Source organism: Electrophorus electricus, chromosome 21 (assembly GCF_013358815.1).
Source record: "Electrophorus electricus isolate fEleEle1 chromosome 21, fEleEle1.pri, whole genome shotgun sequence".
Taxonomy (NCBI): domain Eukaryota; kingdom Metazoa; phylum Chordata; class Actinopteri; order Gymnotiformes; family Gymnotidae; genus Electrophorus; species Electrophorus electricus.
Genome location: NC_049555.1, coordinates 6269783 through 6293835, shown reverse-complemented (window position 1 = coordinate 6293835; position 24053 = coordinate 6269783). Strand labels below are relative to the sequence as shown.

Here is a 24053-nt window from a genome sequence, read left to right as displayed (position 1 = left end):
TAAAGATCTGGGAATGTGTCTGGGGTCATGTATGTTCGGATGAGTACAGGGTTCCCATATCCCGTTGGCCTCCTGGACACAGGGCCATATGGACACTGACTTACACATTCCAGAGTCCTCAGATGCATTTGTTTCACTTTGGGAGTTTAGATTTGGACATTTATCTTTGGGAATGTAACCCTGGGCGTTGTGACTCTGTCTGGGTCTGCTCACTCTGACCTGTTCTCACACTTGACCGGATTCTAAGCACATTAGTCGACCCTGTGCCAGATGGGCCAGTTTCTAATCTCCAGATTAGACGGCGCTAATTTAGTGTTCCAAACAGATTATGTCTTTAGTGCCTAAGGCACAGGATTGGTCCATGTCATAAGATAATTATCCACGAATCAGGTGAGTGGATGAGAAGGCGATGGGACAAAGGGCGGGAGGGCAAAGTTACGAGAGGAAGAGGGAGTGAGGGAACAAGGAGAAACAGGGTGAGGCGATGAAAGGATGAGGAAGTGGGGGCACACAGGGGCGAGGGGACCATAAGGCCTGAGGGCAAGGGACGAGGGGTGAGGGGATGAGAGGCAGAGGGAACGAGGTGAGGGTACGATGGGATGGGGGGACGTCGTATCATGTGACTTAGACCTGCCAGGTTGCTGGTAGGTTTCAGAGTAGTAGGTAAATAATCAGGTGGAAGATGTAATATGGCAGTAGTAAGGGTGATGATACATTTAACAGTGTCAGAGATGTCAGCTCTTAAGCCCAGGCACTGCTAACACACCACGGTCACTTTGCTGAAGACTTCATCTGGCCTACCCTGGCATGTTAATCATGAGATTCCTTTTCATGTCCAATCTATCTCCTCCTCCTCTCCCTCTTCCTCCCACGTGCAGGTCTGACATCTGTCCTTGGTGCTGTGGGCCCCGTACGTGTGCTGTTCGCTGTTTTTTTTTTTAGTGTTTCTATCAAGACTTTCTTTGTCGGGACTCAACACATGGCAGGCGTTCAGTCAGCGGGTGGAGCAGCCCGGCAGCAGGGGTGGGGTTGGGGGAGATGGTGGCAGTCTCACAAAATACTGAGGGATGAGGGATAGCCAAGGAAGGAGTAGAGGGTATCGGAGTAGACTGCCCCTACCTCCAGCTGGATGCTTTTAGAGTACAACCCCCCCAACACACACACACACACACAGTTATTCAATGAAAGGAGTTCTTAAGTAGCATCTGCTCCCTGGCCTTTCACAGAGTCACTAAAATAATAAGCATGACTAATTATCCAATCAGCTGCAATCAGTCTGGAGAGTCTTGCTACTCGCCCATTCCACTCCCTTTCCCCCAGCCTTGATGTGAACAAACCAATCAGAGTGAGAATACTGACCTGGGGTCAGTTTCTGTTCTTTATATATTAATGAATCAAGACTGTAGTCAAGCATGGAGCAGCTCCTCAAAGAGCAGTCTGATCTTCAGATGTGCTTTAACTGTGAACCCAGGGATTACTCACTGGCTTCTTCCTGCCAGCGACTCATTGTCAGGCACCAGCTCTGTGGACTTCCAAGGTGGTGGGAGTTCAGAACCATGTCTGAGTTATGAGGGTTAAAATTAAGATAACACACTGAAGTCAAAACAATGTAATAATCTCCATTGTCCATCTGTAATGGTATGCTGGATTTGGTAGAGATGTTATATTGTAACACAGTACACAGTGTTATGTTATAACTGCAAAGAACAGCTCTGTCCTCCATAACGCTACCCTGCCTTCCATAACTTCAGACCACCCTTCATGACCTTGCCGTACCAGCCATAACTTTAGTCCACCCTCTCTTATCTCACCCCGCCCTCTATAATGTTTCCCCACCCTCAAAAGCTTGACCCCGCCCTCCATAACATTACCCAGCCCTCACTCACTGCCTTTGCACATCCCTGTTCATCTCTGTCTTGCTCTCTGTTTCTCTGTTCCTGTCTGTATCTGTTTGATGTCTTTTGACAGAAAGGTGAAGCTTAAACAGAAGTATGCAATATAAATCCGTCAAATAACTAGCTGATGAATGAATTAACGGATGATGAATTCAAGAAAGATTCCACACAAGTGAATATTTCCATGTAAACACTCAAGGAAGTGAATAAGTGTCCGAAATAAGGACCAACCCCCATGCGGCTAGTAGAGGTTCATTCTTCACATGCAGTTTCTGCCTGCCTGTTTTTTTTTAAACCTGAGTCTATCCCTACATCCCTCTGGGTGCTTCCACCACCACATGGTTGGTCTTGTGAGAGGATTAGCCCGGTTAGTTCATCTCATTTGACAGGTTTGTTGATGGTTCATAGGCTGCTATGGATGTTCAGTGCATTCCCTTCCTGAGTGCAGGGATTCCTCAGACGGAGTGTGAGCCAGGGCCTTGGACACCCCTGTCTGAGCACCATCCGCGGGGCGGTGGGGAGCAGGGGAGAGCTATACATGCCTTCCGTATAGAGACTTCCCATTATTCTCGGTTCGTTAGGCCTGCCGTGTGTGATGAATGTCCTGTCGGCTAGAAACACTGCAACCTGAATGAGACTGAATGGAAATCAGTGCGAAGACACATGAAACTGTCAGTCAGGTTTCCACCCTCTCTACTCTTTCGTTCCTACTCAGTCATTTGTCTTTGCTGTACCTCTCGCTCTCTGCCTCCCTCCCTCCCTCTCTCTCTCTCTCTCTCTCTCTCTCTCTCTCTCTCTCTCATAATGTAAGACACTAAGGTTAAGCTAACCACACTACGTATCCAGTAATTCTAAGGCATTTGCTGTCCTAGTTGGGCCTTGCTCTGGGAAGGCAAACGATTATGCTGTAGGGCAGGTACAGAAATAAAAAAAACATTGCCCAACCCAGGAGAGGTGCCCCTCCCCTCAGCAAGCAAGCAGCCTTGGAGTACCCCTCCCACTGACAGGTACCCCTCCCCTCAGCAGGCAAGCAGCCTTGGAGTACCCCTCCCACTGACAGGTACCCCTCCCCTCAGCAGGCAAGCAGCCTTGGAGTACCTCTTCACCTGACAGGGGCTCCTCCCCCAAACAGGTGACTCTCCTACTGACATGCATCTCCAGTTTAGTGTTTAAATGCACTACCCTTGATCTTTGTTGCATCATACTTGAACAGGGGAATTTCATGTTTTAGTGAGGGAAAAAAAAATGATAAATACTCATAATACCAAATACCATCAAGACAGACTAGTTGAATCTTTAAAGCACAGTATAGTGTATAGAATGGTACTATGTTTGTTTCTAAGGCTAACAAAAACCTGCACGCATTCCATAATAGCTACATAGGCTTTCTCCTGTTCTCTGTGCATTCTGAACTACCGGCGTTATGGGTTACTTCTTCCAGATACTGGTGAAAAAACATTTAAGGAATGCTGTTTTAAATACAATACACCTACATCAATCAGTACATCACTCAGCCAGTACAATCTCATTGATGTGGTAGGCCAACAAAACCGCACAGCCTCTGAGCTGTGTCTGCTACCCAATCCATAGACAGAGGGTTGCCTGGAAGTCACGGACTGGATCCTCAGCATGTCTGGATTAGACCTGGCCATCTGCAGGCATGCTGTTTAAGCCTTGTTGGCCAGCAGGGTAGCCTGGCAGGCAGTGTGGCTGGAAATCCTTCCAAAATCTCCATTGATCAGGAGGAAGCGTTTATCACATGGTGGATTACACATGTGTGAATGATCTTTCCCACAAAAAGCTGCCACAGGGGTTTCCAGGGTTTTGAGGAGTGAATCACCAGAATGTTCTGCTTTGCCAAGTTTATTTAACTAGCAGCCTTTATCTAAGGCTTCTATGTCTATAATCTATAAACAAACTCGTGAAAAATGTCTGCACTTGGGATTTGTGGTTTTGCAGCACAAAATGAAGACTGAGCGTTTGTCTCCTGCATGCTTATCTCTTCATTTTAGACCATTTTGGTATGTTAGGTCAGTTGTGTCAAATAACAGCAGCATGAAAAGTGGCTATCATGAATACATTACCCATAATTCAATGTTATACAGGTGGGGTTTGAGTTCTAAAGGTTCTAAATGATCTGAGATCTCATCAATACTAGAGAAGACCAGTGAGAGAGTTGTATTTAAAGTTCACTTGCACACATCACTTTTAGATTAAGCTGAAACTGGTTTTATTTGGAAAAGAAGAAATGTCTACTCTCCTAAAGTACTGGCTTATAGCAGAGACATTCTACAGACACAAACCGACAGGCCGTCAGACTCAGTAAGCAGGACCAATCAATCCCCCAAAAAGAGAACAGCACAGCTAGACAGTGAGTGACTGCAGCAGCTCACTAGTCTGGTAAATGTTTTTACTGTGAAGTGCTAATATACACTTGGTCACCGTTGCTATTATCATGCTGCTACATCTGTTGCATGTTTGTTGCATTCCATACTGCTGCTACCATACTAGGCTAGTTTTTGATGTTCTTCGCAGATGCTAACTGGCAGTTAGCTATTTCATCTCAAGTCACTGTCAAGCTTTACATCAACGTAAAACTAGAGCATGCAAATAAGGACAACTGTTCATCAGCATGCAAGGATTAAGAGCTGTACCAATAAAATCAGCTGGGGAGGCTGGTAGCACCAGTGCGACCAGAGGAAGAGTGATTCTAGGCCTGTTTTGTGTTCTAGAGCAGAGGGTTTAGTTACAGCATCATGATGTCATTGGGTTAAATAACTCATACATACATAGCCATCCAAACATGGAAATAATACGTGAATTGTTTTGTTTTGTATTTTTTTAAGAAAAGGAATTAACACGTTTAAACTCAACTTAGCTGTAGTGTTATTTCAGTACAGGCTCAGTACTCACACGATCGCTTGCACAAATGTTGAAGTGCTACTGAGGTGGGTTCTGAACACTAGGGTGGGAAACACTATAGATCGAGTGGCTGGAACTCTTGGGAGGAGATAGTGTATTATGAGGTACAGGGATCTCAGGGACATCTCGGTCATGGTGGGATGGCAGAGATGGTGAAGTGCTGCTGAGGTGGGTTCTGAACACTAGGGTGGGAAACACTACAGAGCGACTGGCTGGAACAAAAAATTCACACACACACAAGCTCGCACACAAATGATTCTCTATGGAGGGGTCTCTCTTGGTGTGATATGTGCAGGCATCCCCTGTTCAGCCTTGCTAAAAGAGAAAAGTGCCATTCCTGGCACTGTATATGTGCCCTGTTGACTTCTGTTAGCACTGGCAGATTTAACAATCGTTTATGGTTTTTTTTCTCACATTACTTTTTTGTTGGTGTTTCTAGAGCTATTCACTAACAGAAAATGTGATATAGTGACTTTTACTAGTAATACTGAACGTGTCCACATTATTATATCCTTGATGTCAAAGACAACTGTAGAAATTTTTATTTTATTTTTTTTTCAAATTGAGTGACTTGTATTTTGATGGAACATTTCAATCTCGCTATATAGAAATATTCAGTGGTCCTTAGATAGCTGAAATGCTGATTTATTTGTGTGTGTGTGTGTGTGTGTGAGAGAGAGAGAGAGAGAGAGAGAGAGAGAGAGAGAGAGAGAGAGAGAGAGAGAGAGAGAGAGAGAATGAGTGTGTGGGTGTGAGTACATGTGGTTGAGTGTGTGTTTCCTCCTTCTATGTGACCTCCATTCTGCAGGAGGCTTTAGCTGCTAGTGTAAAGCTGCTTCATGTCGTCACAGAGATGCACACTCTGTCACATTATTGGCTGCTGCCTCTAGCCAATAGCGTTTGGTGAATGGGGGGGGGGGTGCAGGGTTTGTGTGTCTTGTCATACAACTGAATGAAACTGGAACACCAAATTCTGTATAAACTCCAAAGTTTTTGTATCATAGAAAAAGTTGGTTGTGTTAATAAAGAAATAAAAGATAAGTCATCTCTGTATAAGTCATCTTCTTTGGAAAGTGTATGAATTCTAATATTTAAGCTGTTTCCATAGTAACCCTAGTATGCAGGAGGGGATGAATGGCTTTCTCTTCTCCCGATTTAGATTAGGTGGGAACTAGACATTGCTCAAACCCCGCCTCCGCACACAGAAAATATACTATTCAAACCCACCTCCGCACACAGAAAACATACAGCTCAAATCCCTCATCCGGATACAGAGAACACCCCACCTCCACTCACAGCAAACCGCTTAAACCCCAGCACACAAGAAACTTACTGCTCAAACTCCACCTCCGCACACAGAAAACATACAGCTCAAATCCCTCATCCGGATACAGAGAACACCCCACCTCCACTCACAGCAAACCGCTTAAACCCCAGCACACAGGAAACTTACTGCTCAAACTCCACCTCCGCACACAGAAAACATACAGCTCAAATCCCTCATCCGGATACAGAGAACACCCCACCTCCACTCACAGCAAACCGCTTAAACCCCAGCACACAGGAAACTTACTGCTCAAACTCCACCTCCGCACACAGAAAACATACAGCTCAAATCCCTCATCCGGATACAGAGAACACCCCACCTCCACTCACAGCAAACCACTTAAACCCCAGCACACAGGAAACTTACTGCTCAAACTCCACCTCCACACAAAGAACATAGCTGAAACTCCGCCTCCACTCAGAGAGAACCTGGCCGTTCTTCACAAATAGGCACAACTAAACATGATCTTGTATTTAATGAATGCAATCTGAATATTTGGTTGGTCCCAATTACATCATAATACGTAAAATGGGGGGAGTATTATAACAACAGAAAGCAGATGAAGAACCAAATCCAATCTGACTAATGATGATGAGGGTCCATGTTGATTAAACCCTCATTATTCACCTAAACCCCTCTTGCTTGCTTTCAGACTTGACCACAAGCTCTGAGGATGTTGGTTATGATTCCCTGATTCTAAAGAAGCCCAGCCTAGAGCCGAACCCATTATAGAGGCGTACGCGCACAGAGTGTGGTGTTGGAGACTGGTCCCGCAGCCGTCCCGCGGCTTTTGTTTTGTTTTGTTTTGTGAACATCTCTGGTCAGAAGCCATGGCAGACAGGGCAAGAAAAGGCAGAGACATTTCTGTTTGATTAATTAAAAAAAAAAAATCACAGCAGAGTAGCGAATGTACTGAGTTTGGACTGTTGACGGAGTGGTGAGGGAAAGTCATGCTTGGCCGTAGGAAGGCCGGTTATCGGAGACAGCAGCCACTTCTGAATCGAGTCTTTCTTCTCCTCCTGCTGTCCTCCTGCGTGCTACGTCCCCCTCCCTCGCCGCACACCCCCGTGCTGGGCTGCGTGTGCAGGTAGGCACTGTTACTGCACGTTGGCCCCCTTTGCTCTCCGTAAGCAATACAGGTCTAGAATGGAACTGCTGGAGGCTCGGCTCAGCCTCTCAGGGCAGACATCTGTCACACTCTGACGCCTGCTCCGCTCGTCTGCCTGGGATTGCCGCGGTGTGTGTTATCATACGCTCCGCCAGGACTGCAGCGACAGAAATGTTTTGTGTTTTCGTTTACTTTTGTGTGGCATTGTGTAGGTTTTAGATGCTTTCATGGGCACTGATTCTTTCCTCACTGAGATTAATTTCAGATTTGAAAAATATCAGATTAACCCTGATGATGTCAGGAAATGTTGCTTAATTTTCTTGGTTATGTTATGCACCAGATCATATATGTGTTATGTGGTTAATCAGTTAAGGTCTTCAGCTCCAGTCTGACCTCAATAATGCGCGCGCGCACACACACTGCGGCAGACACATGTGATGGTGTGAGTAGTGTGTGCTACTTCTCCAAATGAAGCAGGATCAGTTGCTGCATCCACACACACATACACACACACACACACACACACACACACACTGGGGTGCACCGCTCCCAGCATATGTGCTGGTTTCCATGGAGACAGAGAGTTAAAAATAACATGGGCAACGGCTTTCTTGTACCATTAGCCAACAAGCCTGACACAAAATGTCACACATGCACTCTCACACACTCTCACACACATGCACAGTTACAGCTCTGATGAGACAGTGCTGACGTTTGGAATTGTGATAATGGGCAGCTGAGATAGTGGATGTGGGGAGGATCCTTCTCTCTGACAAACACACATGCACACATACACCTGTGTATACACACATACATACATACATACATACATGCATACATACATGCATACATACATACAAACATGCATACATACATGTATACACATACACATACATGTGCATAAATGCACAGAGACAAATACATTCACACATACACCACTAGCTAGTCTCTTTAAGTATGAAACTTATTCTCCATTTCTAGGATTTCATGATATTTGGACTTTCTATTTTATTGAGATATTGTCCCCAAAAATGTACTAATGTTTAAATAGCACTAATACATACTGAAATCACAGGTTTCTCTCTCTGACACACATAAACACAGGTATTCTGACTTTTATAGAACTCTTATTGAACCTCTTGTAACGCCAAAACTCAACCAGACTTTAAATACTAATGATATTATTTGCAGTGTTACTACTGTTCAGACTATAATTATGTATAAGATACATCTAAGTATAAGAAACAGCAGAAGCAAGCTGTTTACGTCTGTTGAAAGTAATACCAAAATTAATTAATACAAATGAATACAAAAATAAAAGATAATACTTTTTCTCTTGCAGTCTTTCTAACCCTGCTGACGTGCAGGCCCTTCCCAGAGTAATGATGCTCTCTCCCAGTCACTGTTTATTAAGCGAGCTGTGTGGCTTTCAGGTTTTGACTGCATGCCTCCAAATACAGTCCACGTGCTCTTATGTAGACATATTACATTAATGTTTTCTTACGTGTCCATCTTGAACACCAGCTCAAACGCTGGCAAGGCCTTAGCTCAAGAAAAAGCTCAAACAACCATGTCAAATGTAAAACACCTTGTAAATTGTAAAAACTACAAATTGTACATTGCACATACGCATAGTATACATCCCCTCTTCATTCATCATAACATGTTTATTTTTTCATTAAACCGCTTTCCATTTCCCTGTATCTCTCCTCAGCCACGGACAGAGCGGTTAAAAAAGCATTTCACTGCCGGTTATACCATGTGTGACTGTGTACGTGACAAATAAACTTTGAACTTTGAACAAATGGCAGCTCAAGCACCAATTCAAACCGCACTTCAGATGGCAGGTCAGGAACCAGGCAGAAAAGTAAAGCACCTCATCTGATCCTCAGCTTTATTATTAGGTGTTATTACTAGGCCTGCCTAGTCCTGATTAACATACATTATTTTGGCTATGTGTTAGAAACCCCTGCAAGGTTATGAAGGTGTTATTTGTGTACAATATTTAAACGGTTGGATTCCTTTCCTGGGTTATTCTCTTAGTGGGAATTACAGATTCCTGTAATTACTGTGTCTTAATGAATGATGGATATGTGGGAATATCAGATTACTCTCACCTCTTAGTCCCAGTGGTAGAGGGACTAATTGCGCTCAGCATGAAAATGAGCAATGTATTTTATGTATTTTTATCTTTAATGCATCATTAGCACCTGCTATTCTGACACTTGCCTGTGTGTGTGTCTGGCTGTGTTTGCAGGTAGGCAGGTATGGGTGTGGTTGGGTGTGTGTGTATGCATCTGGCTGGGGTTGTGTGGTTGTGTGTGTGTGTGTGTGTGTGTGTGTGTGTGTGTGTGTGTGTGTGTGTGTGTGTATCTGGCTGCGATTGTGTGGGGGTGGGGGTGTGTGGGGCTTTTTATGGAGTCTTTTCTGAGACATGTGCCCAAGCAGCTCCACACCAGGAAACACTACATTATGAAAGGTCAAAGGTCACCTGCTGGGAATACAGCTGTATTGTAGCGTGAATGATCCAGGTGTGACAAAAGAGAACCCTTCAAAAGAATGGAATGCCTTTACACACACACACACACACACACACACACACACACACCTGCTTGCAGAGCAGCCACCACCCACGCTGCCCCAGGTGCCTGAGTGTGTATGTGAAGGTTTATGAGGTGTGTGAGAGATCTCTCACTTCAAATTGAACACTTCAACAACTTCCAAGGCACTATAAACCTGCTGATCCAGGCTCTCAGGAAGAAGCGCTAATCTGGCCTCTTCATGTCCACAAAGGAGCCAGTGGAATGCAGAGCAGAGGGAGCGAGAGGCGGGTCCCATCTGACACCCTGCTGGTGGTCTGTCTCTGCCTCTTCACGAGGAACAGGCTCTTCTCTCCCTCACACTTCACGAAGAACAGGCTCTTCTCTCCCTCACTCTTCACGAGGAACAGGCTCTTCTCTCCCTCACTCTTCATGAGGAACAGGCTCTTCTCTCCCTCACTCTTTACAAGTAACAGGCTCTTCTCTCCCTCACGCTTCATGAGGAACAGGCTCTTCTCTCCCTTACTCTTGATGAAGAACAGGCTCTTCTCTCCCTCACTCTTCACGAGGAACAGGCTCTTCTCTCCCTCACTCTTCACGAGGAACAGGCTCTTCTCTCCCTCACTCTTTACAAGGAACAGGCTCTTCTCTCCCTCATGCTTCACGAGGAACAGGCTCTTCTCTCCCTCACTCTTTACGAGGAACAGGCTCTTCTCTCCCTTACTCTTGACGAGGAACAGGCTCTTCTCTCCCTCACTCTTCACGAGGAACAGGCTCTTCTCTCCCTCACTCTTTACAAGGAACAAGCTCTTCTCTCCCTCACTCTTCACGAGGAACAGGCTCTTCTCTCCCTTACTCTTTATGAGGAACAGGCTCTTCTCTCCCTCACTCTTCACGAGGAACAGGCTCTTCTCTCCCTCACTCTTCACGAGGAACAGGCTCTTCTCTCCCTCACTCTTCACAAGGAACAGGCTCTTCTCTCCCTCATGCTTCACGAGGAACAGGCTCTTCTCTCCCTCATGCTTCACAAGGAACAGGCTCTTCTCTCCCTCACTCTTTACGAGGAACAGGCTCTTCTCTCCCTTACTCTTGACGAGGAACAGGCTCTTCTCTCCCTCACTCTTCATGAGGAACAGGCTCTTCTCTCCCTCACTCTTCACAAGGAACAGGCTCTTCTCTCGCTCATGCTTCACGAGGAACAGGCTCTTCTCTCCCTCATGCTTCACGAGGAACAGGCTCTTCTCTCCCTCACTCTTTACGAGGAACAGGCTCTTCTCTCCCTCACTCTTCACGAGGAACAGGCTCTTCTCTCCCTCACTCTTCACGAGGAACAGGCTCTTCTCTCCATTACTCTTGACGAGGAACAGGCTCTTCTCTCCCTCACTCTTCACGAGGAACAGGCTCTTCTCTCCCTCACTCTTTACAAGGAACAGGCTCTTCTCTCCCTCACGCTTCACGAGGAACAGGCTCTTCTCTCCCTCACTCTTCACGAGGAACAGGCTCTTCCCCCCTGCTGTCTCAGCAGCTGTTCACAGTGTACATGCAAAAGTATACCCAGCAGTGTTTTGTGTCTTCTGCAGAAAGTGAACAAATGAAAAGTGGTTCATCCCATTGCACACTCACTAAAGCTGAATGTTTTGAAAACATCTGCCCCTGATGGTTTGGATCACTTCTTATGGGAACGACCTCAAATGCAGACTTTTTAGAAATGTTTGGTTAGTTATGTTAGTGGTAATGTTAAGTGGCAATAAGTCTACTGCTACGTAATTATTATGTTATCATAAAGTGAGAGTATGATTTGCACCCAATACTATGCACAGACTGACTTGTACTGCAATCATTATGCGAACTCAACAGCATGTCCACTTCCTCCCACAAGAGGGCAGAGTTTCAAAGGGCTTTTATCTGGAAGTGACAAGGTTTTGTTTTGTTTCTGACATTTTTACACTACTTTAAATAAGTGAACTTAAATAAGTGATAATAAATTTAACTCTTGTGTTTTTCATATTTTTCTCATGTTTTTGTTTATTGCTGTCAAAAGTATATCATTTTCCCCATACCTTTAACCAAAGTAATATAAATAAACTTGTTTTTATTCCAGCCGTCTTCCATTGTCCAGTGAACCTGCCTCCTAGTGGAAAGGTCAGGGGACAGTTTACACAGCGCTGGACCCTCCCCAGCTTAGTGGAGGACAGAACAGACATCCCTCCCTCTCTTCCTTCCTCCAGAAACACACAGACACACACGCAGCTTTATATGCAGCATTGCTGGGCTTGTCCCCACTCATTCACAATTCCTAATAGAAAAACCCTCGCATAAAGATCACCAACACCGCTTCACCGCATCCTTTAAAATGTTAACTTTATAATTATATACAGAAACAGATAGAAGGCAGGGCAGGGGTGGAGTGACAGAAACTGCCCTTAACCCTCCCTGAAGTGCATTCCAGTGTGGTTTTATGATCCACCCCTCAGCAACAGGAAAAGATAATATTAGAGAAGCTTCCCACGAGGAAAGTGTGTGTGTGTGTGTGTGTGTGTGGGGTGGAGTTTGCAGGTTAAACTGGGTGACGCAAATAAAACAGGTGTACTGAATATGGACCATGTCCACACTTGCCTGCACACAGTAAAGTTGGTGTCTTGGTTAGAATCATGCAAGTCAACATAAAGATACCCAGACTGTGTGTGCGTGTGTGTGTGGTGCATGTGGGCTATAAAATATGGCTTATGTTATTGTTGCTGGCCCTTCACAGACAGCTTGAAAACACATCAAGCCACCCAGATACTCCCTACACACACGCTACTCATTCAGTAGGGCTTTCAGGAAACTGGGCACGGCGGCCATGTTGGCTCTTCCCCAGGGCCCGGCCTGTACACTCGTGCAGATAATGGGCTGCGTGTAGAGCCACAAGCTGCCAGTCGCAGTTTGTCTGTTTTAAAGCGCGACCACACTAAACACTCATCTGACCATGCCAAGGTCAGGGGTACAGGAGCAGCAGGCTTAATGGGGATTAAGAATGAGAGGGACATTATTCCGGTCTCAGGGAGCACCAGGATGCGCACGCACACACACACACACGAGTACACAGGCAGCATGGATTAGAAGCCTTTCACAGGGTTGTCTTCTAGAGTTCTCAAACTCTGTGGGAGACAGGAAGGAACACTGCATGTTTTGTCTATATTTCTATTTTGTTTAGAGATTATATCTATAGTTCATGTGTGCCTGTGACATTGCTAAAATACTGTTAACTTCATTTTTATAGGCAATGCTGTAATAGTAAAGACTTTTAAATAACAGTGCAGTATAAATATTTCAATAATACAGTGTGGTGTAAATATTTATACTTACATAGTTTTCTTGTACTGTGCCTTTCACTCTGTGTACTTAAATGTGAAGTCCATTGTGATAAGAGACTCCACATAATCTTGTGAAGATGGGTAATCCAATGTTTAGAACTTTCTTTGTGCTTGTTTCTCTGAATATAAACTATCATCTCTTCATCCTGATGTCCCAATGCTGTTACATATTCTTTAGCCTCTCAGATAAACTGTAGGGTAATTTTTATTTGTACTGTAACTACAATTCTAATGTAATTATGAAGAAGATGAGACTTGTGTGTGGATGTGTGCACCTCAGAGCAGAGATGTGTGTTGTGTGTGTGTGTGTGTGTGTGTGTGTGTGTGTGTGTGTGTGTGTGTGTGTGTGCCTCAGAGCAGAGATGTGTGTGTGTTTTTGTGTGTGTGTGTGTGTCTCAGAGCAAAGTCGTGTGTGTGTGTGTGTGTGTGTGTGTGTGTGCCTCAGAGCAGAGATACGTGTGTGTTGGGGTGTATATGCCTCAGAGCAGCACATTTCTGGCTGCTGGATTTTGTGTGGACGAGCCAGTGCTTTTTATGGACCTGCAGTTCCTGGTTAGAAAGTGCTCTCTAACTACACTACTTATCTGTCCTTTTCTTGACGGAGTGCAGATGGCGGTGGATATGTTTGTACTGTATGGTACATATATCATGTACAGTAATAAAGTAGATTTGTCTGTTTACTAATAAGGTTGAATAATGTTTATAACAGCATATCAGAATCGAAGAGATGGTATATTGTACTGATAAAATCAGCTCTCCCTGTACTTTATCAGTCAGCTCACCCACTGACCCCCGAAGACATTGAGCGCACAGGACTGTACCATTTTAAACAGGCTATCAGGGTGGGGAAGACAATCAGAAAGGTAGGAAGGCAGAGAGACAGGGCAGATAGACAGGCAAACAGACAAAGGTATGCAAACAGACAAGCAGGCAGAATGACAGTCAAACAGACATACAACATATGCATAGAGGCAGACAGTTAAGCAGATATTATGCCTCTGTTTTCTGTGTCCTGGGCTGATCCAGAAGTACCACCCGCTCCTCATCTATCCGTTATACACGTTTTGACTGTGTGGTCACTGTACTGTTAACAATACTACTCACAGTGGAATTAAGATGTTTGACTGCAGGTCAGCTTTCCCATGCTCTGGAATAAGTTATTGCTAGTCTACCGTAAGAGTTGGCAACTGTTTGTGTGTGTGGGTGGGAATGTGTGTGTTTTACTCTCTAAATTACAGGCCTTCTGACTGATGGCTGTCTGATTCTACAGATGTTGCGGGAGCATGAATGATTAGTTTTGTGTTACATTAAAACCGTCTGTCTGTCTTCATAATGCAAAAATGGAGTATGCGTCCTTGTTATGTAGTCATACCTCTTACTGATTTAGTCCTCATTATGTAGTGTCATATCTCTTATTGATTTAGTCCTGGTTATGTAGTGTCTTATTTTCACAATAGACTGGCCATCCAGCAGGAGAGAAACGCCTACTTGCGCTAAGGATCAACCCACTTACCAGCCTCGCTCTCAATCACTAGAGTACTGATTGCATTCACCTGTTCCTTTTTTCACCCGACTATTTAAACCCACAGGTTTACGAGGACAACACTGTACATTAGCGGACTACAGACCTGACATTCTTTGAACGTCACTGCGCTGCCTTCGTACAAGGAATTACATTTTGCGTTTTTTGTTTCATCAGTGCTTCTTTAATGTTATTCTCTATGGATAATACAGAGCACCTCCCTGCAACCCCGCCTCTCGCTTCCTCTGTGCCGCCTCTGTCACACTTATCTCTTAATGATTTAGTCCTCGTTAAGTAGTGTCATATCTCTTAAGGATTTAGTCCTCGTTAAGTAGTGTCATATCTCTTAAGGATTTAGTCCTCGTTAAGTAGTGTCATATCTCTTATTGATTTAGTCCTCGTTATGCAGTCTTATCTCTTACTGATTTAGTCCTTGTCATGTAGTGTCATATCTCTTATTGATTTTGTCCTTGTTAAGTAGTGTCATATCTCTTATTGATTTAGTCCTCGTTATGCAGTGTCATATCTCTTACTGATTTAGTCCTTGTTATGTAGTGTCATATCTCTTAATGATTTAGTCATAGTTATGTAGTGTCTTATCTCTTACTGATTTAGTCCTTGTTATGTAGTGTCATATCTCTTAATGATTTAGTCGTGGTTATGTAGTGTCATATCTCTTATTGATTTAGTCCTTGTTATGTAGTGTCATATCTCTTATTGATTTTGTCCTCGTTAAGTAGTGTCATATCTCATTGATTTTGTCCTCGTTAAGTAGTGTCATATCTCTTATTGATTTAGTCCTCGTTATACAGTGTCATATCTCTTATTGATTTAGTCCTTGTTATGTAGTGTCATATCTCTTAATGATTTAGTCGTGGTTATGTAGTGTCTTATCTCTTACTGATTTAGTCCTGGTTATGTAGTGTTTTATCTCTTACTGATTTAGTCCTTGTTAGGTAGTGTCATATCTCTTAATGATTTAGTTCTCGTTAAGTAGTGTCATATCGCTTAATGATTTAGTCCTTGTTATGTAGTGTCATATCTCTTAATGATTTAGTCCTCGTTATGTAGTGTCTTATCTCTTAATGATTTAGTCCTCATTATGTAGTGTCATATCTCTTATTGATTTAGTCCTCATTATGTAGTGTCTTTTCTCTTACTGATTTAGACCTCGTTAGGTAGTGTCATATCTCCTAATGATTTAGTCCTCATTAAGTAGTGTCATATCTCTTATTGATTTAGTCCTCATTAGCTAGTGTCATATCTCTTGTTGGCAAATATGCTTGAAAACAGTGATTTTCCACAACAGCTCATTGCCATTTATCAGTACTATGGGTTGTTCTTTTGGCCATCCGATCGGTCAGTTGGCCAGTTGGTCTTCTTTCTTCTGCAGCTCATATACCATATGTTTGTACCTTTTGTCTGTTTCCATCATTTTCATTGACACGTGTCAGACTTAAACTTTAGGGCATTTTCTTTGAAAATGTAAAACTTTTTTTTTCAGAAGTGCATTAATGTGTAGTGTCATTCTACTCTAGTAATTTTTGTGTTTAATTTAGATGTGTGTGTGTGTGTGTGTGTGTGTGTGTGTGTGTATGTGTGTGTGTGTGTGTGTGAGTGTGTGTGTTTGCTCACCTATAATCAGTAGGTATTAAATACACTCATAGAGGGACCAGCTGTGTCACCTGAGCAGAGCATGGAGAGACAGAGAGAAAGAGTAAAAAAAGACAATATGCACTGCAGGGGGCTTTAGAGTCTGACACCTTCTAGCTCACTCTCACTGCCCTCTAGAGAGAAATTCATTCAGTATAAGCAGCCTGCTCACCCAGCAGAGAACTGGAAGTGAAATGATGCTATAAATCCATGTAGAAACAGACGTTTTCTGCTTTACATTGTAAATTTAATTTTATTTTACATTTATCAATGTCTCCCTGTATGCATATTGGATTTCACTAGTTATCGTTCTGGCATCTACGCACTGTTCACAAGTTAAACACAAATGTCCATCCTCATACTTAATGCATATACTCATACAACTGTATCAGCCAGGACATCCAGAAGAAGTGTAGGAGTGGCTGGTGGGAGGGGTCTGAGAGTGAGAAGGGCTTCTGTTGGTGGGTGTGGCTTGAGGACAATGCTCTGTCATTCACAAGTCTCAGGTGTGTGTGTGTGTGCGTGTGTCTTTCTGTGTGTGAAAGGATGTCCAGTTGGTGAATGAATTTTGTTGAATTTTGTGATAATGTGAGTTGTGGGTATCATAGCATTAATTGCATTATCAGATGTTGGGATCAGTTGGTATTTGAAATTATACTGATGGTGAAGTTTTATTAGTTTTCAGGAATTTATGTAAGGAATACATTTTTCAGAAACTGCTGGTGTCCGCTAAGTTAAACATTTGCGAAGATTAGGTGACTATTATTTGAATGTTTTATCAGCAGTTTTCTGTTGATACGATTAGAAGTAATATAAGATTTAGTATTTCTGAATGCAATTATTCCAATGAGAGATTTGTCAGTAATTCTGAGCATGGTTACTTCAATGAGAGATTTGTCAGCAGTTCTGTATCGTTTACCATATAGGCTGTTCCTCACAGTGCTGACCATGCACCTGCTGGAGAGAGAGAGAGAGAGAGAGAGAGAGAGAGAGAGAGAGAGAGAGAGAGAGAGAGAGAGAGGGAGAGAGAGAGAGAGAGAGAGAGAGAGACGGAGAGAGAGAGGAAGAGAGAGAGAGAGGGACAGAGAGAAAGAGAGAGAGAGAAAAAAAGAGAGAGAGAGAAAGAGAGAGAGAGAGAGAGAGAGAGAAAGAGAGAGAGAGGCTGCAAGACCAGAGAACCTCTCATCTCTCCAGTCGGACGTCTGTGTCTCTGCCGTTCAGAGTGGCAGTATGTAGAGGAATCGCATGCCGACATTCGCCACATTTCACTGGCCGCCCGCAAAGGAATGGGCAACTCACACAAAAAAGCAACCATCTGGGTCCAGCTGGAGAGGAAGAGGAGGGTGAAGAGGAAGAGTTGTAGGGCAGGACAGAGAGAGGACACTGCAGGTAGGGCACTTTGGATGGGATGGCGGGGGGGGGGGGGGGGCTAATGCAGAGGGTCCTCATTAAGGCTTGTGCAGGGCAGACGGAACCCTCCGGATGGGTCATGATGATCTGCAGAGTGGTGAGTTTTGGTGCAGGGTCACTGCAGGGAGCTGTAGCGTACTCCACTAGAGAGAGACCACGTCGCTTCTCTGTCCAAAATTCAACAACCCTTTATGAGGACACAGAAATGTTTAACTCTGGTGTGGTTTCTGGTTAATATTGCAAAAAAAAAAAAAATGTAAAAAACAGTTGGTGGATGGCTTGCCCATTGCGTAATTAGAATGACAGATGCATTGTAATGAAGATTAGCTAGCTCTGTGGAGCCTGAGAGCTAATCAGTGACAGTGTGAAGAGACTACATTCATGGAATGTTCTCAGTAGAGGTCACACACTCAGCTCAGGATACTGCGCAGGAGAAAGAAAGTGCTGAGTGACAGAGACAGAAACACACCTCCACACACACACACACACACATTCTCAGAAACACACACATATACATGGACACACACATACACACTCTCGGAAACACACATGCGTTCAAACACACCTACAAATGCGCACACAGACATACGCACACTCAGAAATACTGTAGCCTCTAAAACACACTTCCCTTATGCATACAAACACAAGATCTACACATACCTATGCAAACGCACAAATACAGTCAACGAAACACACATATACTCTCACACATACACATCCCATACACGCACAAGGAGACAGGAGGGAGAAGTGAAGGAGATGAGAAGAGGAGAGAGAGGAAGATAAGAGGTGCAGTAAAAACAAAAGACACAGAGGTGATATGAGAAGGACCCGCCTACCTAGATACACTAGCCTGGAAAGCCTCTACCAAGTGCATCATACGAGATTCATCACGACGCTGCCAACAGCAAGTCAGTCAAATGTTTAAGAAGTGTGTGCCATTTATTGGAGTAAGAGCCAAGCTGCAAAAGGCACGTATGCTCCCTGAAAGGCTCGTATGAGATCTACCTTTTACTGCCTTTTCTTCTGTCTGAAGGCCTGCTAATGTTACAGCTACTGTTACTGTTATTGTTACAGCTATTGTCACTGTAATAACGTCTGTAAAAATGCATCAGAACGCAGAGGAACAGGTCACATGCACTTTCATATGACATGAGCTATACTATTTAAATATTAGTACCAAACTAAGTGTGTCTGATTGAGCTGTTTTACCGACTCTGGGTATTGCGGGACTAGAATTATAAGTTAGATGAAAGTTTTTTCTCTGTGTTCTACAGAGAAGAGTGGAATCTTTCCACAAGTCTGATTTTTCATTGACGCATTTAATGCGTATACGTCACAAATACTTGAACCGCTTCTTACTTTTAAAGACATTCACGCAGCATCATAAGCAACCAGCTGTATGTATCTATCTCCATCTTTGTCTCTCCCTTTCTCCCTCTGTCTCACTTTCTCTGTCTCTTTCTCGGTCTCTATCCCCTGTTTACTGGACAAGAGAAGCTTCTCCTGTTATTGTTGGCGACCAAGCTTTGATAAGGATTGGCTAATTCACTGTAAATTAGATATGAAGGGTTGCTAAGATACGGATGACTCGGGGCAGCTGACAGGGGCTGCTTCAGGGTGCATACTGATCTGCAGGTGTTGCTTTATACAAGGGGGTGGGGGGAGTCGGGGTAAACAGAGGCATTAAGTGCCCTTCACTTCTCAGCCTGCCTCACAACACAGCACACCATCTTTTTTCTCTGTGAGGTTGATTTTAGAAATGGTGGGAAAGAAATGTTCTCAGACCAGTCATTCACGGTAAATTTAGCCCTCACTGTGGGTTGTTTTTGGCTGTCTTTTGGCTGGTTTGTGGTTAAGATGTTGCTGTGGGAATCCATGAAGCACATAATACAAAATACGTTGGGACGTCTGTACCACCTTGAAGGCTGACCACAATTTGACCAGGCCATCTCTCTCTCTCTCTCTCTCTCTCTCTCTCTCTCTCTCTCTCTCGCTCTCTCTCTCTCTCTCTGCAGCCGTGTCTAATCTGGATATTGAGAGTAAGTTGACACTGCACTACCAGGCTCCCCAGACTCCATGGCACCAGCAGCACAACATGTTTCACCACGGCACACGGCCGCCATGCCTGGAGGAGCTACACCACCAAGCCCAGCTCCATCTGCGGGCGCTGCACAGAGGTGAGCCAGGGTAGCACCTCCTACAGGCTGTCAGCTCGCTGTCCACTTTTATTCAACCCATATACTCTCCAATCAGGTCAAAGAGTGCCGAACAGCAATATTTCCTATCAGTTATGCAGATGACAGGCAAATACACTCGGCTCTCTCACATGATTTGTGAGTGATGCAGCCCAGTACACTCACTCTGTCCATGTCTGGAGAACATCAGTGACTGGATGAATCAGTTAAATGGGAACAAAACCAGAGGTTATGGTTTTTGCAAAGACGATCGTCTCAAAATTAGGAACACATCTAGAATCCAGGGATCTACGAAGTAAAGCTTTCTAATCAGAAAGTTCAGCTCTCTAACAGACTCAGATGTCATCTTCAGTAATTATATCAACACAATCACCAAAACAACATTCTTAACAATGTAGTGGAATCAAAGATTCAATTTGGATTCAACTAGTGGTTCAACTAATGCACAATAGAAACTATTGCATATTGCAGAATCTAGTGCACACTGTAATCTCCAGCAGATTGAGTACTGTAATGTACAGTAATGGTCTCCAAACTGGACTCCAAAAAAAGTCCATTCATGAGCTACATCTTATTGAGCATGCTGCTGTGAGTTTTAACCTGGACGCTGAGAACAGAACATTTAACCTAATCACAGTGAAACAGTGTATGCTACACACATTTGCTGACAAACAGAACTTCCAGAAGAACCTGGATGTGCGCCAAATAGAATTTAAGTGAAGTTTATATATATATATATATATATATATATATAGTTTTTTTGTTTTTTTTTCATTCAAATCTTTTCTACATTTATTTATAAAGCCTGTTGAATTGCTTTGTGTACGAAATGTTTCATATTAGTAAGTCCGCATGGGCCTGGGCCTTTCACGAGGCTTCACAAGTGGTGCTTCACCACAGGGCTCTCCCAGCTCTGATACACCTCCATCAGCTCTTCAGACTACACTCAAGCTCCTGTGGACTTCAGCAAGTCCAGGAGCCTGTCATGATGATTAGGAGACAAGGGTCACATGTCCGAAGGTCCAGTGTGGGTCCACTCTTTGTCATCTGACTTTGGTGATGGAACAGTGGTTATCTAAGACTGCAGTGGCTTAAATGTACTGGGTGTTTACTGAGTGGAAATAAACATTGAGATCACACTGCTTTTGAGGAACCCAGTGGGGACCAGAACCATAGAGCAGCATGTGGTAACCCGATCATCAGGAGAAATGCAAGCAAGGTTAGAGTTAGTCCTCTTCATGTCCCCCAATACATTTCTTCTACATCAGCCTATCATGCAGCAAGAAAAACTGCAACCAAGACAAAATTTCAACCAATTTACTGCCCTCTTGTGGTCCTGTTTTGGTCTTTACAGCATCTCTTCATTCAGACTATGAAGCTGTGATCTATAGTTCTGCACTGTTCCTGGTACATCCTCTTATTTTGACATGCTGATCAGTAGAGATAAAAGACTTTTACGATGACCAAACACTGCTTCATCATTTGGTTTTAGAACAAGAAAGTAAGTCTGTAATATCTGATCCCATGCTGCCCCCTTCAGTTGAAATGACTAAAGCATCTGAATTGGAGAGTTAAGCTTCATATATTTTTCATCTTTTGACTTGATCGTATAATAAACATTTGCCTTAACAGTGATGTAATAAATTGCCACTTGTTTTCAACAGCCAATTAGTATTTAAAGGTTTTTCCACTGTGTGTGTGTGTGTGTGTGTGTGATCTGATACAGATCAGCCACAGCATCAGCATTCAACCAGCAGGGAACACAATCGGGTCACTATATCCATCTCTGTGGCCCCACCCATGCCTACATTCCCCTCCCCTCACTCCCTCAGGAGGCGGGATCAGAGGAGCCGGCATGCCCGTATGGTAAGAATCATGGCTGTCATTACAGCTACACACAATATAATGATAATAATTATTATTATTATTTTAATTTATACAGTACCTTTCACAGACTCAGTCACTTTACAATAACAATAAAGATGGAAAGAGAAAAAAATATTAATCAACACGTTCCACACATTAATTAACAACTATTAATAGGAAAAAAGGTTATGAGACATGTTGAGAAAAGAATGTTTTCAGTTGAGATTTGAAGGAGGAAAGTGAAGAGCAGAGATTGAGGTAGAGTGTTCCATAATCTTGGAGCCATGACAGTAAAGGATCTGCCTCCTACAGAGATCAGAGAACTAAACTTGGGGTGGGAGAGGAGACCTTGCATCAGAAGACCGAAGTATACGGGTGGGGCAGTATGAGTGTAGGAGTTCGGATAGTTATGGAGGTGCAAGACCGTGCAGAGCTTTGAATGCAAGGAGAAGGAGTGTAAACTGAATGTGTTCAGAGATGGGCAGCCAGTGTAACTGATACAGAATAGGGGTGATGTGGGCTGATTTTTTAACAGGAATTCTCGCAGCTGAATTTTGAACATATCGAAGTGAGTGGATGGTTTTGTTTGAGATGCCAATGAAGAGTCAAGACCGGAGGTGATGAAAGCATGAACCAGCAATACTGTGGAGATGAAAAGGGCATTTTTATTCAGGGAATTGATGTGGGGTTCAAAAGAGTGTGAGGAGTCAAAAAGTACACCAAGGTTCCTAACTGCAGATGAGGATTTAGTCAAGACACCGTCCAGACTGAATTTTGAGATTTTGGATTTCGAAACAATAAGTTGACCTCCTGTTTTGCCAGGATTTAGTTTTAAGAAGTTTATGTTCATCCACTGTTTGAGATCTTGAAATAAAGTTAAGGTGGAAGGGTAGTGTTAGTCTTGGTTTTAATATAAATCTGCGTGTCATCATCATAACAGTGAAGACCATGCCTGTGGATAATCTGACCAAGGGGTAGCATATAGATAATGAACAGGAGAGGGCCAAGGATGGATCCCTGGGGAACACCTGGAGTGATGGTTTAAGTGTGTGATTTGTGTTTGCCAAAAACAATAAAACATGATCTATTAGAAATATAGGACGTGAACCATTCAAGAACCATACTTATAATGTCAGTGGTCGAGAGGTGGACCATATCTTGCTTGTACTGGTAATACTGTCTTGGCTACTTGATAGTGGTGTCTGTTCCTTGCTCCTTTGTGTAAAATGTCTTAAGTTATTCATTTTTAAATCATGATAAATGGCAAGTGAAACACTGAATGTTTTTTACATTTGAAGTTTTTCTAATATATTGTGCTTTCTGTTTTTTGCTTGTTGTTTTCCACCCCATTTGTTTATGGTATAGCAGGACAGAGCTGAATATCAGACACTGCATAGAAAGGTAACTGGAATGATGAGCAAGCCCAGTGCTCTGGCCCCTGTGTCTGTGAATGTTTTATCACTACTTTCAGAAGTGTTTCACATCCACCCACTGAGCACATCTCAGGCAACCGGACAGCCATTAAAAAATCTTTTTTTTAAAAACTAACAAAAAAACCTAACACATTTTACCAAGAAGTTACATTTTCTCCTTGGTTCACTCTCAAGATATTAGATATGACATTTGTTTTTCAAAAAAAAGCTATCAAACTGACAAACAAGAGGAAGAGCTGTTCTTTTGGCAACAATGTGTGCTGTTTGCTTCAGTGGTTTGTGGTTTCAGTGGTTTGTGGCTTTAGTGGTTTGTGGCTTCTTGCTGACGAGCTCCAGCCAGATTAGCTGAGATCTGAGCTGCGATCTTGTGCTCTGTCCTTCGTCACTCCCAGCAGGAGAGGAGCACCAGGGAGTCGGACATGCAGGCTTTGCCCAGCAAGCCCGTCCCGGTGCAGGTGCTGCTTTTATGCCCTTGGTGTTGTTTGATGAAGCGTGAATATTTCTTTGGTTTTTTTGCAGTCAGTTTGCGGTTGCTTTGGCTACGTTTTTGAGGGGGTTTTTTGTGAATGTTTCCTGTGTTCCTGTTCTGCATTATTGCTTTGTTGTGTTGATTTGGTTGCATGTGATTTCAGTGGCTTTAGGACAGTCTGAATGGTCCTGCATCATCAAAAGTCATGATAAGCATCTTTTTTTTTATGGTGCATCACCAATATATGATGTTCTTTTGGTTTATCCTCACCTGAATAGATCATTTTCACAACATTATGATGCTATTGTTCCAAAGGTTTTGCTCTTTTCCTTATACACTCATTATTTCCCATAA

The 24053-nt window shown here is 43.4% G+C and overlaps 1 protein-coding gene across 1 annotated transcript in view; it reads left to right on the top strand.

Annotated features, from left to right (window-relative positions):
• The window catches only part of nhsb (Nance-Horan syndrome b (congenital cataracts and dental anomalies)), a 51647-nt gene that overhangs the window by 17159 nt on the left and 10435 nt on the right, over window positions 1–24053 (top strand). Inside the window, exons 2-5 of the mRNA XM_027011429.2 lie at window positions 19752–19913; window positions 21658–21797; window positions 23163–23198; window positions 23626–23679. Of these exons, the coding sequence (XP_026867230.2) occupies window positions 19752–19913; window positions 21658–21797; window positions 23163–23198; window positions 23626–23679 (392 nt within the window). The remainder of the gene's footprint in view (window positions 1–19751; window positions 19914–21657; window positions 21798–23162; window positions 23199–23625; window positions 23680–24053) is intronic.